The 18,786-nt window shown below is 52.7% G+C and overlaps 1 protein-coding gene across 5 annotated transcripts in view; it reads right to left on the bottom strand.

Annotated features, from left to right (window-relative positions):
- Positions 1-16,204, bottom strand: part of RIPOR3 (RIPOR family member 3) — a 73,129-nt gene extending 56,925 nt beyond the window's left edge. For all 5 annotated transcript variants that reach the window (XM_079946394.1, XM_079946397.1, XM_079946399.1 and 2 more), the window contains exon 1: positions 15,882-16,204. In XM_079946394.1, the coding sequence (XP_079802520.1) occupies positions 15,882-15,884 (3 nt within the window). In that variant the 5' untranslated portion in view covers positions 15,885-16,204. The remainder of the gene's footprint in view (positions 1-15,881) is intronic.
- Between the last annotated feature and the right edge of the window lie 2,582 nt (positions 16,205-18,786).

Raw genomic sequence — 18,786 nt, 5'->3', positions numbered from 1 at the left:
TGCTTAACCTCTCTGAGTCTCAGTTTTCCTTTCTGTAAAATGGGGATAATAACACTACTCACTGTGTCTGTCTCTGAGAATTCGATGTTATAATGCTTGCCCAATGGCTGACATAGTAAATGGCAGAGTATTAGTATTTATATCATTCTCATTTAGATCGGCTTAGGTGGGGGCAGGAAGGAAGGAGGATGGAGAAGAGAGAAAGAGGAAGGTGTTTGGGAGCCCTCAGAACTTCCACATCATTCTACCCTAGGTGGTCCTGACCTGCTCTCCCCGGCTGCCCTAGTTTCAGCAGCCCAGGTCACCCCCTGGAGAACTGTCGGCTCTACCCTTTCAGAGGTGACAGACTGACCTCTTTGCTCCCAGGTAGGGAGACTGAGGCTGGGCCTCTGCCAGGTCGTAGGGTCTGTTGACAGAACTGAAGCTGTGATGTGGTGGCTCTGACCACCCGGTCTCTGGTGCTTTGCCACAGCCGCCCTGAATGGGCTCAGACAGTCATTACACACCCGCATTGCTGTGTGTTTCTCCTTCAGCGCGTTTATCACAACTGTGACTGATTAAGTGTGTGATCATTTCCGTAACAGGTAATCATTTGAAAACTATTACTGCGCTTTAGTCTCTGCCTTTGTGGGGAAACAGCCCTTCCCCTCCTGGTCTTCAGATATCCACCTGCCCGGTGAAGATGTAGATTTGTACAGAGGAGTAAAGAGCAGGACCATGGCTGGACTCAGTTCCTCATAATCTAAATAGATTTTGCCACGAGACAGTAGCCTTAAAAGCCTCCACTGTGAGAAAACATTTTTTTTAAGTCCCTTAGCTCCCAATGAGCATAGCAATTTCCCAAATCACTGAGAGAGTAGAGAAGGTCTCCCTTCACCTGTGATCCCGGGCTTGCTAACTATGGCCAAAGGAGAGTACATAGAGGAAGCAAGGAACCTCTGCTCCTCTCAGCTTCAGCCCAGAGAGGACAGGAGATGGAGGAGACCAATGGTGAAAAGCACGGACTTAAGGGCCCCTGGGTCCACATCCCAGCTCTGCCACTTACTAGCTCTGTGACCATGGGCAAGTCATTTCACTTCTCTGTGCCTCAGTCTCCTCATCTGTAAAATGGGACTAAGAGTACTTCCGCACAGGGTTGTTGTATTAAATGCCTCTCACTGCTGTGGCCTCTCCCGTTGCGGAGCACAGGCTCCGGACGCACAGGCTCAGCGGCCATGGCTCACGGGCCCAGCCGCTCCACGGCATGTGGGATCTTCCCCGACCGGGGCATGAACCCGTGTCCCCTGCATCGGCAGGCGGACTCTCAACCACTGCGCCACCAGGGAAGCCCTGTTGGTGTTTTTATACAAGGAGGGTCAGCTCCAAAGGCAGGGGTTTGTGCTGATCCTCTGGAGGCTCAAGGAATAAGCTGCACTGACACTACCACCCACCAGCTAGGGATGGGGAACCCGGAGATGCAGCAGGTTGAAGAGAAAGAAGCCCCGTGGTCCACTTTCTCTGGCTACACGGGGTCCCCCCATAGCCAGGATGGGACTCAACACGTCCCTGCTCCAGTGGGGGACATGCTGTTGGGGGAGGGGCTGAGTGACCGCAGCAGAGGCAGGCGGTGGACTGCCTGGGCAGGGGGCCAGATGAAGTGGTGATGGGAGGTCTGAGCCAAGGTAGAGACAAGCCAGCCAGGCAGGGCTCCAAGCCCAGAGCATGAGTTCTTCCAGCCGCCAGCTTTAGCCACAGATGCCAGAAAGGCAAGCAGTGATCCAGGCATCAGACGTGGCTGGAGACCCCGTCTTCTCCCCTCCATGGGGAACCTCGTCATCTGCATCCCTCCCAGACACACAGACTCAGATGGCACTTAGAGAGGGGGCTGAGGGGGGAGCAGAAGGGAATCTGAGACTGGGCATTACCTAAAGGCCTGAAGTCCTGGATCAGATTAAATCTACCAGATTAGACTAAATCTAGCATTTTTCCTTGTTGCCCTAGAACTGGGGTTTGTGAGAAATCTCAGATCAGTTACAGGAAGTAAAGAGAGTTTTCTCTGCATACACATGTGACCGTGTGAGGAAATGTGCAGCCACCCAAGGTAAGTCCCCAGGATGGACACTCCCGTGGGTAGGAGCCACAGCTATCCTGTCCAGCCCTGTGTCTGAACATAGTACATGCTCAGGAAATGTCCACTGAATGTGTGAATGGCGACTCAGTTCTGACTCGGAGCGGTAACAGACAGGTGGCGAATCTCTAGGCCTGGGGAAGAAAGAACTCTTTTCTCAGCTTCCTTTGGGGGGCGGAGGGACAGGGGGGCAGGCTTTGGAGTCAGACCCAACTGGGTTCAAACTCTGGCTTGGCCCTGGTGGTGGACAGATTCCAAAGCAGCCCCCAGCCACCCACCCCTGCTGGCAGCCACCCTGTCCTCTTAAGTATGAGTTGGCCCAGTGACTAGCTTCTAATGAATGGATATGGCAAAAGTGATGGGGTGGAGATCATCTCCAAGACGAGGTTATAAAAGACAGTGACTCCACACACACACACACACACACACACACACACACACACACACACGCACACACGCACGCACACACTTTGACAGAGCAAGCTGACGTGTTGGAGAGGCCCACGTGGCTAGGAACTGAGGGCCTCCCACCAACAGCTGTGGAGAAACTGCATCCTGCCTGCACTGCTGAGAGAATTTGGAAATGGATCCTGCCCCAGCTGGACCTTGAGGTGACTGGAGCCCCCTGATCCCTTGATCGCAGCCCATGAGAGGCCCTGAAGCAGAGGATCCAGCCGAGCCAGGCCTGGACCCCTAACCTGCAGAAACTTTGAGATTTTAAGCACAGGCTATTTTAAGCCATTAAGTTTTGGGATCATGTGTTAACGCAGCTACAGATAATACAGCCCCTCGTTACCTCTGTGCCCGGGAACCAATTACTCAAACCTTATGTGTTCCCTCATCTAAAAATGTGCATCATGATAACTGCTCGTATTATTGCTCCTATAACCTCCTCACCTTATAGCTTCATCGTGAGGGCTAAGAACGTGGATGAACGAATGAATGGGTGGGACCCCTGGCTGAGCATTGAAAAGATCACAGAATCGGGGAATGAAGCCCACGCGTAGGTTGGAATGAAGCTGTGACGAGCCCTCACTGAGCAGCTGTCACAAGGTCAGCGCCCCACTGTCCCCTGGGGAGAGGTCCTCCACCGCAGAGAAGCCTTACCTCCATCCTCACTTTGCCGACCGGGGCCTCCTGGGGTTCCAGAGGACTGTGCTCACAGCTGCCTACCACCGGGGCGCCCGGCATCCCGTGGCCTCCCCCATACCCCGACGCTGGGTTCTGCTGTCCCTTCTTCACGGATTATGTTCCCCACGGGGCTGCTGTTACCCAAAAGCCGGCCGGGCTTGGCGCCGTGGAGATAAACAAGCCGAGAGCCACGGCATCTGAGAGCTCCAGAAACTGGCCTTTGTGGGGAAGCCGCAGCCAGCTGGCACAAGAGTCACGGCCTGGCCGTGGCCCCCGAGCAGGCAGACCTGGCGGTGACAGGACAGAGGGGAAGGGGTCAGGCCTTCGCCTTCACATGGCAACAGATGCCTGACTCCAGATCGGGAGAACAGACTTTCAGGCCAGATGCAGCTCACAGGGCCCGATGACTACGGTGTCTAGCGCTCCCCACCCCAGGCCTACGTGATCCCCGCCCCTAAGCTGGATCCGCCGTGCGGCTCACCCCAGCCCCCCGGCCCCACAGAGACGCGTGTCCGTCCCTTCCTCTCATCCAGGGTTGGAGCCCCCTGAGCAGAGGGCCCCAGGGGCCACATGGCCGTTGCCTGCCCTGCTGTTGCTCCGAAGACAGGAATGTGAGTCAGACCTTTGATGTCCGCAGGCATGGAAACAGGCTGGCGGCCCATGGGCGACTCAGCTGTGGCAGGTAGTGGTTTTGGGGTGACCCCAGCCCTCCTCCTGGGTCCAGCTGATCCCACAGCTTCTTGGATGCCGGGCACATGGGCTGCCCAAGCTGGGTGACGACCACTTCGGTACTGGGCTCCCAATTGCCCCGAGGAAGCGGAAGCCTCCCGCCCAGCGGGCAGCGGGTGAGTTAGGAGCCTGGCCCCGGAGCCACAGCCGGAAGCCGGTGCGCTGCTAGCCTCAGCTCTTCTCCGTATGCGGCCAGGCCCCCACCGGGTCGCCGTCCGGACAACGATGGTTGGCGTTAATAAGAACTTGCTCTCTGCCGTTAGCTCAGGACGTCCCCGCAAGCCCCCAAGGGAGGTCTGTTACAATCCCTGTCTTACATTCTGACCATTCTAATCAGAGGGTTAGGTGGGTTAAATCAAACCCAACTCTGAAACATCACGGCCTACTCATCATTCGCCCACACAGGGCTGTCTAAGGGGCTGGACGCAGGGGAATCGGGATTGGAACCCAGGTAGTCTGGCTTTGAGGCAGTGCTCTCTGCCATCTGTCTGTCCAGCCCCTACCTACTCGCCAGGCCCATCAACCGCCCACACAAAGTGCTGCGGGCTGGCTTTGTCCTGCGGGGACCCCTGACCTCCCCAGGGGTCTCTAACCCACTCACTCTCTCCACTCTGACAGAGCAACTATTTCCTGGCCCCAAAGCCCCAGTTGTTGGAAATTACAAGTTTTCTTTCCTGACCCCTAATTGCACACGTCTCCCATTAGCCAAAGCAAGTTCTTTCCACGGCGGCGTGATAAAAAGTGAACTGCGAAGCGTCATCTGGCCGCGTGCTCATTCGTCTCTGTCGGAGCCCCATCCCAGCCCCACCAGGCCCTACTCTCCCCTCGCCGATGCCACCATCAAAGAAACAGCCGCACCAATGCTGCAAGGCCGTGGCCGGGCCCAGCCCAAGAAGTCGGGGCTCGTCGACCTGCCAGAGTGAATCACTTTGCGAGCGTTTAATAGCATTGTCTTGATGATGAATAAATCACACCTTAATGGACCATTTTTCAATTTGTAGCCCCCAGTCAAGATTCCTAAAATGTCCCCAGATGTGAGGGATGACGTGGCACGCCAGCTTCCTACCCGCAGGAGACCCGGGCACCGGCAACTGGAGGCAGAGCACAACCTCAGTTTCCCACGATAAAGACAAGATTCCTCCCCTGTCCCTTTAGAGCCTCTCTTGGGGGGATGTTTCTGGAGAGAGGTGCGGGCCGGGAGCGAGCCTATCTCAGATACTGGGATTCTGGGAAGGAAAGTATGGCAACCCCAAGCTCTCGGGGGGAGATTGGAACGTCTCGAAATCTTGCCAGCTTTGGAGTTAGAAAGAAAAGGGTCTGAAGCCCAGCTCTGCTCTTTGCCAGCTGTGTGACCTGGGGCAAGTCAGTTCACCTCTCTGGGCCTCAGAGATTATCACAGGACCACTTCACACAGCTTCAGAGAGGGCCAAAGGAGAGAAGGAATAAAAGAAGCTCAGAGAAGCGCCCGGCACGCAGTGTGTACTGCTGCAATAGGTGGTGAAGGGAGTGTTAGTAATGGCGAGTATTTATTAGGTGGTGTCGTAAGTTGAACGGTATCCCCCCAAAATTCATGTCTACCCAGAGACTTAGAACGTGACCTTATCTGGAAATAGCCTTTGCAGATGTAATTAGTTATGACGAGGTGGTACTGGATTAGGGTGGCCCTAAATCCAATGACTGGTGTCCTTATAAGAGGAGAGGACACACGGAAGAGGGCCAGGTAAGGGCAGTGAACACCTCCTCATTCATTTGTTCTCTCGTGCGGGGCGGGTCCAACAGCACACTGGGTGCGGACACGGGGCTGCCAGCATCCGCGGTGCAGGGAGCCCCCTGACCCTTCAGATACTCTGGAAGAATTCCTAGGGTCATCCCTGGATTTGCCCTCCCTGGATTTTCCACAGTCGCCCTGTAGCCGGGTACAGAGGAGGGGGAGACACCCAGGCAAAACCACACTTCCGAACCAATCCAGCAGCAAACATTCCTCACCCTGGGTCAGGAGTGTTTGTCTATCGGGAAGCAAGAACAGTTCATCTGAGTTTCTTCACCCTTTGTCCCAAGAGGCAAAAATGTCAGAAATGTGCAAGAGCTCTGGCCACAGAGGGACACTGTATCTCGCCCCTGCGGTCCATTTCCTGCACGGGGCTGAGGGTCAGGGTGAGGGCCACTGCCCTGAGGGTCAGGAGAAGTGGATTGGCCCCTGCTGGGCCGCGGGCTGGCTGTGGGGCGCAGGGTGAGGCTCTCCCATCTCTGGGCCCCAGTTTTCTTATCTGAAAAATGGGGGTGTTGACGCCTGATCCAGCCTTGCATGGAGTTAAGTACCAGCAGATGGCATAAGCGCAGGTCAGGTCATATTGGGTGGTTTTCCTCTATTCTCTCTAGGGGGGTCAACAACATGAGAAATGGGGTCTTCCGTCAGTGCCTCCCTCAGACCCGACTTTATAACCAGCGGACTTGGCCCTGTCGGTCAGTGCATTTGATTCACTAAGTACCCACGGCGTGCACGGCACTGTGCGCGTTTCTGGGAGGTTATTTATGACTGTTAACACCGAAGATTAACAATACCAGCAGTAGCCAGCATTTATTGAGCATTTGCTAGATCCAAAGCATTATGTGCTTTGCCTCATTTAATTCTGAAAACAAACCTACTAGATAGGAATCGTCAGAACCCCCATTTCTGAAAGAAGACTCAGTCCAGAGGGAGGACAACTTGCCCAAGCCCACACAGTTAGGTTGGACCCCGTTTATTCTCGATTTCAGACCAGATGCTGCAGCCTGCAAGTACCCACGGCCCAGTGGGCGAGGTGAGCCTGGACCCTCCCATAGATGCGACATTCCTAACCCGAGCTTGTGTTTCTCGTGCCCGACACAGGGTCAAACATTCCACCAATGTTGTATCGCCGAGACCTCCCAAGACCTTCCTGAGGAGTTGTTACCATTATTGTTATTATCCGGTTCATACAGATGAGGACACAGAGGCCCTGGGCGTTACACGGGTGGAGAGCTGAGAAGTCAGGACCAAAATCCGGCCTTCCTGACTCCTCCTGTCCCCGCAAAAGGGAGCCGGACACCATGGTACTAAATCCATGCAGAGACAGCCAAGAGTATTAGAACGGAGATCCCAGGGGTCTTCCTGGAGGAAGAGGATCACAAAAGATGGGCTGAACCTGCACAGATTTCCTCTGTCCAGGCCAGCTCAGGCATTTGCCAGAAACTTGGGGACCAGATGGCCACACTCCTCTGAGGGACTCGGAAGGAATCTGTCCCACCTGGCTCGGGAGGACCTCACCCTGCCCTGCCTCACAGGCCGGTCTGCATGCCAGGCCGGGGCTGGCCCATGGCCCACTCATCTCTCCTCATTCTGCAGGCCCCAGGGAGGAAAGTCCAGAGCCAAGGTTATCGTGGGGTTCACATACCCCAGGGAGGGGTGGATACACAAAGCTAAAGGTCATTCAACGCGGCATGACTTGCAATCACAAAAGATTGGAACTGATGTCATGTCTATCAACAGGGTACTGGGTTAAGATACTTTGGTACAATCACATGACTCAAGCGTCAGAGGAGATCCTGAGTCCATAATAAAAACTGACGTTTAGGAAGGACTTTACACGTGGTCAGGGTCTCTTCCAAGTGTATCCACTCATTTGGTCCTTACAGCAATCTCAGGAGGGACCACGACCATCACTTTAAAATGAGGAAAGTGAGCACAGAAAGCTCCAGTCCCTCGTCCACGGCTCGTGGCCATGAACAGCGGAGCTGAGATTTGGTGCGGGCAACAGAGGCTGGCTGGGGAGCAGCCTGCCACATGTTCTCCCAGCTTCTCTGTGTTGACAAGAGCCCTGGCGCCCTTGGAACCCGGGAAGGAAGAGAGGCACACAGACACCCTTCAGCGCTCCCTGCCCTGTGCCAGCCTGCGGAGCAGGTGCAATTAGAAGAGGCTTGACTGAGGCGTCCTCGTCTGAAGTGGATTCTGATAACTCAGCCGCTGTGGTAGCCAACTTCCCCTCCAGCCAATTACGGCCCGCGGGGCCCACTGATGATTTTTACAGCCTTTCCTGGAGTCATGACAAGGAAAACTAAATGAGCTACAGGACCCCTTTCATCACTAACAGCCGGGTATCACGGTTGGGGGCAGAGGAAGGAAAGAAAAATCACTTTTCTCCCCTACTTTGAGCTAATCAAGAGAACTCGAGCCTGGACGGCCAACATGTTGGTGTTGAGAAAAGCTGTTCTCAAGCAGAACTAATTGGCAACAGAAATGGAATCTCCCCCCCCCCCAAAAAAAGTATAAACATGCTTTCTCCCTGGGAATTACCCTTCAGAATAGGTATTCCAGACATGTGTGTGCAATGGCCCGAGCATGGCCTGGAGTGGACGTCTCCACTCCTGTTGCCCAGCACCCCTGCCCTTCTCCCAAGAACAGCAGCTAGCTTTGGGACACCTCAGGCCCTGATTCGCCGACACTGGTTTGGATAGAATTGATTCCCCCTCAGCTCCAAGTATAAGGCTTGTCAGTTGCTCATGCCAAGGAGCGTATTCTAGGGATATTTCAGGAATGGGCATACAACCCGACAAGAAACAATACGGCACAAGAAAGGAACACTTTATGAGGCTTCTGGAAAAGAGAGCTCTTGCCACTTTAGAGGTGCAGAGAGGTGAAGTAATTTGCCTAGAGTCACACAGCACAGTGGTAGGGGATCAGGATTTGAACCCAAGTCTGTAGGACTGAAGAGTTTGCAACACTTAACTGCTAAGCTCTACCAAGAGGGGGAATAAACTCCAGAGGAAGCCAGAGAAGCTGGATCCAAACCCAACTCTGTGTGATTCCAGGCAAGTTACTTAACCTCTCTGTTCATCAGTTTCCAGACCTGTAAAGTGGGGCTTATAAGAGCACCTCCACTTGCGGGACCTGAGGGTTGAATGAATTTACAGCAATACATGTAAAGTGTGTGGAAAAGTGCCTGTCTCACGGTGAGGATTTACCCTTACCCCCCTCACACTGTTTCCCACATGTGATGAGAGTCAGAATAATAAAAGCAGGGGAAGGGGAGGAAGGAGAGGTCGATGCTATCAGGCTCGGTTCCCCTCCGGGAGCAGCCGTACCACAAAGATGTGGCACATCAGGAACCCACAGCCCGCTCAGGCTTGGGTATTCTGACCTGGAGAGACAGAGTCGACGGCAGCTGGGCCTGTCTATGTGGTGGTGGTCGAGATCCAGGGGAAATTCCACTCATTCAAGTGGCAAAAAAGCAAGACATCTGACAAATGCCACGTGGTTGAGGGTGGGTGTGAATCGGTACAGACACATTGGAAAATAGTTCAGTATATTATTTCATATTCCTATGGCCCAGCAATCCTACTCCTGGGTACACGTCTGAGACACACGCCAGCATGAACGTACTAGGACAAGTGCAAGAATGCTCAAAGCAATTCTGTTTATAACAGCAAACAGACAAGTGGAAACAACCCAAAGACCCATAGGCTTGGAAAACAAATTCCGGCCTCCTGCAGAATAGTATACGGCAGTGAAAGTGAATCAACAGCCAGCCACGTGCCGCCATAGATGAATTTTAGTGATAAAATGATTTAAGAACACAGAGGTACCACAGGACAACACATAGCTTTTTAGAAAGTTCAAAAATAAGTAAAAGTAAATAATATATTATTATGGCATAAATACGTGAGTGATAATACTACTTTTTCAAACAAGAGAGATCAGGATGATGGAAACATTCCGGAGTTGGATGATGGTGGTGATTGCAAAGCACTGCGAGCGTGCTAAATGCCACAGAACTGTGCCCTGGAAAATGGGGACTGTGGTGAGTTTTATATTATGGATCTCTTACGACAATTTTCTAAAAACCAAGGGAAAGATAAACACAAAGTTCAAGCAGTAGCTACCGCAGTGGAAGGAGCACGTACCTGGTTATAAATAATTGTCACAGCTGTTTGTGGGTTGGGTGGGTAAATGGGGACATTCAATTGTCTCTTTCACCTGGGCTGTGATTAATTGAAGTCACCTGAGGTCCATTTTGTAAAGACTTGAGGAAAGCTCTCTGGACCTGGATTTGGGGACCAGGGATCTAATGGGTGCCCCTGGGCAAGTGAGAAAAGACCTTGGGCCGTTCCCGCTGCTGCCAACCAGGCACCAGCCTATCGGGCATCTGGCGGGTGGGTGCAACCAATGGTCTGGAGGTACCACTTAAGCCCACCTCCTCATGCCTCCACCTGCAGGGCCTTCCCCTCCCCTCGCTCATTCTCCCCTGGGGAGTGAGTTTGGAGGGCGATGCTAGGCTCGCTCCTCATCAGAGGGCTGCCTGCAGCACTGGGTGGTGGGAGAGGTGATTCAGTTCAAGGGACAACACGGTCACAGCCACCTGGCCAAGACAGACTCCGAGTTCCATCACCTGCCTGACTCCTGGGTTTATCCGAACTCAGGTAAGAAAGAGGGGGTTGTTTACCGAGTCCTCCAAGCCCACCTGAGACAGAGAAGGGGGGTGTGAGTGTAGGGGCCACATGAAGAGCCTGGAACCTGGGCCTGGTTGGTCTGACGGGCACATGTGAGGATGCACGATTCCACAGACTCTCGTTGTTTTGCAAAGGAGCGGCTGCTTGGTGAGTTAGCACGGGCTATTAAAATGCGGTATTCATAAATGAAATGTAGCATGCAGCTAGAGGTGCCCAGGGACCCTAATTCAGTCTGACCGCTTTGTCACCCTTGGCAACGTAGCAAAGCGAATATGCCATAAGTCTTAACTGAGTACCTACTATGGGCTACAGCACTGAACAAAACAGGCCAAAATAAATAAATAAATAAAAAAAACCTGCCCTCAGGAAACTCACATTCTAGTAGAGGATATTTTGAAAAAGAAAAATAATATATTATTTTTAGATGATGGAAAGAGGTACGGAGTGAGCCATGTGGAGATCTGGGAATGAGTGTCCCAGGCAGAGGGGAAGGCAAGTGCAAAGGTCCTGAGGCAGTACTGAGCCTGGCTCACTTGAGAACAGTGAGTGTGGCGAGGGGCAGGGCAGGGCAGAATCTGGAGACGAGGTCCAGATTTTGCGGGGCCTGGTGGCCGTGGTTAGGAGCAGGGAGCCAGGCCTGTGGGAGGAGGGTGTCCTGAGCAGAGGAGGGGCAGGATCTGACTTCCTTTTAATAAGACCTGCTGGCGGCAGGTGTAGAACAGCCCATCAGAGAGGCAAGAGGAGAAGCAGAGAGGTCCGTGAGGACGCAACCACAACAGTCCAGAGAGGGATGATGGCCACGGGGACGAGGGTGGCAGCAGTGGAGGTGACGGGAAGCCAGCAGCTTCCGGAGACAGGTTGAGGGTAGAGCCAATAGAATGTCTTTTTTACTGAAAAGTGGAAGCAGCTGGGCTCTACTCATGTGTTTTGCAGTCAAGAAAGTTTGAGACCTGGTTTGAAAATAGAGATGTGGTTGTCAAAACGGCTCCCTTCTCACAACCTCCTGGGGCTTCTGTTATGCAGGCATTGAAAGGAGTGGTTTAGGTCTTCATGTGCTAACAGGGAAAGACACCGGGGTGTATTGTCAAGTGAGACAAGGAAGATGCGGAATAAAATGTAAGAATGACCTCATTTTTGAACATTAAAATTACATATACGAGTGAATGAACGGTCTGGAAGAACAGACAGTGGTTACCTGGAGCGGAACCCACTGAGATTTAAAGTCAGGATTGCCCTTCCTACATGCAAAATAAAAGAATCCAAAAACCCTGGTTTTAGCTCCTTTTAAGATTGCTGTGGGCGGGGCTCGCTTCCTGCCATCCCAGCCTCACTTCTCATAGGCGGCCAGTGTCCCCACCTGGGCCTCCTCCTTGGCTAGGCCTGTAAGAAGGCAGAACAGGGGAATGAGAAATATTTTCCTCTCGTGCTTGCGGGCCTGGGAGACTGGAAAGGGCCCACCTGGCTCCTAGGCTTTCTAAAAATAGAAAGTTTTCTGAACTTTCCAATAGGTTTGGCTTAGCTGTTCCTCCTCCATGTTCCAAGACGCCATTTTGATTAGAGAATCATGTGTTGTGCATGAAAATCAAGGATGGCAGGAGCGAGACCTGAAAAGGGATGGAATTTACAGGGAGCTGCCCCTGAGGGGACCCGGAAACGCCCTGCGAATGTGGAGGGGCGGGGGGCGGGGCACCGAGAATGCAGGGACCCAGGGCCTTTGTGCTGCCTGAGCTGGGGCCCTGGACACAGCCGGTGCAAATAACACCTTCTGACCCTCCCAATCTCTGCATCCATTCCAGCGCTTAGAGCAGGAGAGAGGAGTTTGGCTGTTGGGTTTGTTTGAGGCCAGAGGAGGAAGTTGAGGGATTGTGTCCAAGGCCCAGTGCCTGGAGTTTGAATCCCTTTGGGTGAGAGCTGAGGACGGTCCATGACAAGATTTCTAAGACCCTGGGCACAAGCATATATGCTGTGGGGCCAGTGGTGTGTTGGTAAAGGTTTAACAACCAGCTTTCCAGGGGAAAGTGTATGTGTGGGTATGCACGTGCACACATGTGTACAAATATAGGCACTTATGCTTGCACACATAAACACATACATACTCAGGTTTACTATAGATTGTATTGATGGAAAGGATGTATAGCCCACAACTTACAGATAAACATAAAGTGTACAATAGCCCCCCCTTTTGTAAATTTCATATACTCAGTTGATTCACACAGGACATTTTTGTTGATTTTTGCCGCCAGCTCTTGTATCTGTTGTCACCTTATGGTTATAATTGATGAGTGACTGTAGTTCTTTCCAGAACGTTGGCTGATATCTGCCTTTACCTTAAGGACTGAGACAAAAATGATACACCAAAGTGCAGGTCGGAACTTTCCTGGTTTGTCAGCGAAGTGTGCAACTTCCCTGCTTTTTGGTGTTATTCCCACTGTAACAATTAGAGACGTGACGCATTTTTATGTTTAACCTGCATCATCCTTTTCTCCCTCCCTTTCTTTGTCTAGATCACTTTGTCTGTTGACCTAGACAGTCAACAAAACAATAAATCAAGCCCTGAGCTGTACTGTTTGCCAATTCCCGTAGTGTAATTACTCCCACCATGGCCGACTTCAGGCTACCAACTTAAGTCGCAAAAAATGGAATTGGGAAGAGATCTGCAATAGTGCACTGTTAGGGGGTGTTCCCACCAGACAGACACACCGGACGTGAATATCCCCAGGAGAACCAGTAACAGTAACATGTAGTTTTAAAAACTGGAAAGTGATGAGTTTTGAGCACTTACGACCTTTGTTTTTTGTTTTTTTAAATTTATTTCATTTATTTATTTTTTGGCTATGTTGAGTCTTCGTTGCTGCGTGCGGGCTTTCTCTAGTTGTGGCGAGCAGGGGCTGCTCTTCGTTGCGGTGCGTGGGCTTCTCATTGTGGTGGCTTTTCTTGTTGCAGAGCACAGGCTCTAGGTGTGTGGGCTTCAGTAGTTGTGGCACGTGGGCTTCAGTAGTTGTGGCTCGCGGGCTCTAGAGCACAGGCTCAGTAGTTATGGCGCACGGGCTTAGTTGCTCCATGGCATGTGGGATCTTCCCGGACCAGGGCTCGAACCCGTGTCCCCTGCATTGGCAGGTGGACTCTTAACCACTGCGCCACCAGGGAAGCCCCACGACCTTTGTTTTTAATTAAATTTATTTAATTATAAGTTTATGTAGCTTAATTTTTAATAATGGCTCTGGTTAGCAACGAGTTCACCAAATTCCTGAAAATCTGACAGTCGGCTTTTGCGAGCCGGTCCAAGCTGGCTCCAGCACGCCACCCGTGCAGGGACCACATGGCAGAGAGTGTCACGGGCTGGGGAGGAAGCCCTTCCCTCCACCTCTGCCCAGAACCCAGAGCAGCTCAGGCAATAAGCAGCTGGAGTCTGGCCGCACCAGATGGGTGCTGGCAACAGTGAATTTCTCCCAGTGGCCTTGGCGGCAGAGGCGAGGGACTAGTTTGCAAGCCAATGTGAAACATCCCTTTGGAGCTCCCCAGAAGGAACTGGGGGACCCTGGGGGTGCTGAGCTTCCAATGACACGTAGGTGAGGGCTCTGTAAGTGGCAGACATCTGGGTTAAATCACTCTGTGCCAAACCTAAGCTGTGGGACTGAGCTGGGCTTTCAGCGTTTCATGAGGCTTTTCTGAAGCTTGCGGGGCCCTAGGACTGTTCTCGCTGACAGCAGTCACGGGGCACTGCAGGCCAGCAATCACTTCTTCAAGCCCATCTTAATCCCAGCCTCCTCCGGCACCTTCCCTGATGCGCTGGGGGACTCGCGGGGAGATTTTCCTCCTCTTTAAGCTTGTGTCTCACCCACGTTTAGAACATAAGTGCCTTCCAGCCAGAGTCATAGCAATTTAGAGTTTAAAGAGATTTTAGAGATTTCCTAAAATAATCTCGTCTTATAGATGAGAGAAGGGGAGTGACTTGCACAAGATTACAGAAATCAAGGGCAGAACTGTGTAGGGTGACCAGCTGTCCCGGGACTGAGGGGATCTCCTGGGACAAGTTGGTCACTCTTGAGCTAGGACCACCAGTCGGGTCTCAACTCAAGCCCAAGGCAGAGGGTCTGGGCCAGTCCTAGAAAGAAAAGGAGCGAGTACAGAGCTGCTGCGGGATGGAATTTTCCAAGGGAAGAGAAAAGAGGAGGCCATATCTGGGTGCTGGGACTTCCAGCTCTACCCAGATGGCTGGCACCCGAGGGATTTCCCACCTGCCACAGCCCTGCTGTGGATTTCCCCGCCCTTGATGTAACGTGCATCCTCCTTGTCTCTGCCAGAGAGACACTAGCTGACTTTATCTGCATCTTATCTCTTGGCTGCTGTCACCACACCTTCAGGGATGTATATGCAAATAGCCTACGATAATATTAATATGTGATTCCCCCCAAGGGAGGCATGTGGAAAGCACTGAATGTGTTTCACAATTCTGTTTCGTCCAGAGGAGCAGTGGGGGCCCAGAATGATTCGAAACAGATTTTTGAAAAAGGCAAAATAAAACTGGAACAAAACCTCATAGAGGCATGTGCCACTCTCCCCACCCCCAGCTCTCCCCACCCCTGCCTAATATTAACTCTCTTCTCTCATTCCCCGGGAGCCTAGTACAGCAAGGGGCATCAGGCCCTCTCCGTTCCAGCCAGGAGCTTCTGCCCATCCCTGGGCTGACATACCCTCTAAATGTTGCAGGCTGATCAGCCCGGTGCTTCGTCTGTCCCACTGTTCTTCTTCCTCATACACATAACACTCCCCTGACACCCTCTCCTCCTTCACCTCTACTTCCTGGGATAGTCACAGACTCAGAGAACACAGAAGTTCCGGCTACTCCTGGAGGCGGAGAGCTTCTGAGATCTGACTCTCATCTCTGCCACTGACCAGCTGTGTGACCTTGGGCAAGTCACTTCATTTCTCTATGCCTCCATTTGCTCAATGTACAACGAGAATAAGAGTAATCATCCCTGTCCTGCCAGGGGCTCATGGGGATTCTCTGAGCTAAAGCTTCAGCAAAGCCTGGCACAGTGCCTGGCATGCAGCAGACCCACACAACATAGCAGTCGTAGGGAATTCCCTGGAGTCCAGTGGTTAGGACTCTGCACTTTCACTGAAAGGGCCGGGATTCATTCCCTGGTCGGGGAATTAAGATCCTGCAAGCTGCCCGGCGCTGCTAAACACAAGGAAAAAACAGTAGTCATAGTAAGAGCCCCTTAAAGATCACCTAGTTCAACCCCTCATTGTAGGGATGGACAAAGGGAGGCCCAGAGAGGGGAAGGAAGTTGCCCAAGGCCACACAGCAAGATGCTGCCATCTCATCTCAGCCTCAGCGCTTGGGGAGCTCCAGGTGGGATGTGCGGATGCCCTCCTCACACCCCGACTCCCTCTAAAGTCTGGTCCACGCCAGCTGCACACGGAGCAGTCGCTTCGCACTCACCATCGAGCAGGTCTCGACATTCAGGGCCGTGTCACGCCGTCCTCCTGGAAGCAACACGGCTTTCTCTATCGCTGAAGCGAGCGTCGGCTCCCATCGGCTGCGGGGCTCGGGAGACCAGCCTATAGGGACTGGCCGCTCGGAAGATGGCCTCGGAGGACCCCCTGCCCGCGATCTTCCTCGTGGTGCCGTGGGGACGGCGCGCGGCCGCCAGCCGGGCTCCGATAAAGCAGCCTGGCTCTTATCCGGCCTGTGTCAGGGTGCAGGCGGCCGCGGAGCTGGGGTTCCAGGAAGCCCGCCTGGGGCCCCCCCGGCCGGCCCCGTTCCCCCCGGATGCTGCCTGCCGCTCTGGCCGCGGCCGATTGCCCGTCAGTGTCACTCTGAGCTCTGCCAGGGAGAATTCCATGCTGGCCCCCTGCAGGCGGAGCCCCACCCCTTCACGGCCCACCCCCACTCGCATCTTGGCAAGGGGACCGGGAAAGGCAGCTAATTTCAAGTCCGTACAGCGTTTGTGGTCGTGTCCTGAACTCTCCACGATTAATCACGGAGCATCTGATTTCTGCTTTGCCTCAGAGGGGGGTGTGGGGAGGCCTGGAAGTTTCTGTTTACTCATTCTGCACCGGGCTTCGTGCTAATCACAAACAGACGGGACCCAGCCTCCCGCTCGCTCCCCCGCCCTCTTCTCCCTCTTCCTACCTTGCCACTTTCGGGTCGCTCTCCTCACTCTTTCTCCTTTCCCTCCTTTCTTCCCTCCTTCCCATCTGTTCCCTGCCTCTGTCCCAGATCCGGTCCTCCGTACACCCCTTCCTCTGGTCCTGGTTCCCCCCAAGCCCCCTCTGCACCTCCCACTTCTCCTGGGATGTAAATTAGCTTGGCCTTTTCCCTTTACATCTTTACAGCTAGTGGTCAGCCTCTTTTCTTTCTTTACAACCTAATTATTTCAGGGTTTGCCCCGCCGCCCAACCCCCATTACATGGGTGTGTAGAACTCCTATGAACTTGACTGTGTGTCCCAGTCAAGGGTGGAGTCCAGATACGAGGCACTGCTCCTTTGGTCACCTCGGCACATCTCGGCTTTCGGATTTCGGATTCTGCTCAGGGATGGACCCAGAAACAAAGGCCCCATTCATCGCCACCACGGAGAGCCCACCCCCCAGCCATGGTGCCTCCCAGCCTGTAACACCTAGGGATAAATTTCTCTCTGCTGCCCCTTGGCTCCGTGCCACCCTGCAGCCACTGCAGACAAGAAATCAGGAATAAACAGCCCCAAAGAAGAGAAACTGACACCCCTTCCCACAGCCACAAACACACATACTCTGAAGGGTAATTTGGCAAGACCTTTAAAAACCAGAAATGGGCGTAAGCTGCCACCCAGAACATCATTTAATGCACGTCCACGAGGTGGCATGCACATAGACGTTTGTTTAAAAAAAAAAAAAGGTTTATCACAGGCAACATTGGAAATAAATATCCATCCCAAAAAATGACTGGTTAAATAGAATATGAAAGAATCGTACTATCCCGGGCAGGGATTCAGAGGGTGAGCTGCATCTGTATGTAACAATGGAGATGGGTCTCCAAGACATATTATCGAGTGAAAAGAGGGTCAGAATGATACATTCAGTATCATCCTGATTGTGTAACCCTCCGCCCTTATACACACATAAAATGAAAGGCTATGGAAACACATAAAGCCAGGAAAATAGTCTATAAGGATATAAACCACACTGAGCCATTACCTCTGGGAAGTGGGGGAGGCAGAAGTTTAAGCGTGGTGCTCTTACCTGTAGCAGCTTCATTCTGAAAAGTGAAAATGGATTCATCTGTTACCTAGATTCCCAACCAGCTTCCTTCACCAGTGACATTGCACCCCATACCCGGAGAAAATTTCATCCACCCGTTTGCCTCCTTGGACTAGCTCAAAGAATTCTATAATCTGTCAGCTGAGAACTGAACAGCAGTCCTGAGGAGTGAACCCAGAAGTTCTACAAGCACTCTAGTTTGATCACCTCTAGTCAGGTGTTGGGACCCAGAGCTGAAACTGACATTGCACTGAGTGAAATTCCTTAAGAGCCAGGGAGCTGTCAAAGTTACTCCGGAGTGGGCTTAGGTCTCCTGGAAAGGAGGCCGGCAGATCTATATTTGAAAGCAAAGTATTGGAAAGTTGATGGCTTGGTTTTCAGGAAGCAATGTCACCTACTCTAACTTGCAAAACATGAAAACCACTCCGAAGTGTTTTAAAGGAGTGAACATGTTCAGACTTCATGCCAAGAAAAGGGTTGCCGAGAAGCACGGTTTCGGTTCAGCCGTTTCTCTCCTGCTCACCGACCAAGTGCACAACCACATCTCACGGGCACAACAGGCAGGCGAGCCTGGCACTCCACACAGGGTGCTTCGCACGTGCTGTGATGTGATGGAATTCACCAGAATGCTCTCTGTCCCCACTTGTCCAGTGCCTGCGGGCTTTGGGAATTCAACTGCAAAGAAGACAAATGATGCTTTTCACAGCCCCGAGCCAGTGGGGGCACCAGCCCCTCCTCCTCGTCCTCCAGGGCAGAAAGGAACCCCAGCTTTGGAGCCGGGCAGTCTCAGACTTGGTGTTTCCAGCCATCTGAGGGAGTGGCAGAGTGAGACCATGCCATTCCCAAAGCAGGCCTCACATAGGGTCAGTGCCCAAGATGACTTTGGGTGACACACAGGACACTGAACAGCACTGCCCCTAGAGTGGGAACGTCATTTTACTCCAGTGGCAATTCTCTTCCCATCCCATTTGGCCTGGGACAGAGTCTCAGCTTTGTGCTAATCTGTCTTTAACACCTCTACCGTCTACTAATCTCTCTTTCGGACAAAGAAAAAGCAGGCCTCAGGCTTAGGTCAGCCAGCAGCCAACAGCATCCAGCTAGAATCCT

This window comes from Stenella coeruleoalba (genome assembly GCF_951394435.1).
Source record: "Stenella coeruleoalba genome assembly, chromosome: 15".
In the NCBI taxonomy this organism is placed as follows: Eukaryota; Metazoa; Chordata; class Mammalia; order Artiodactyla; family Delphinidae; genus Stenella; species Stenella coeruleoalba.
This window is presented reverse-complemented; position numbering and strand designations above follow the sequence as displayed.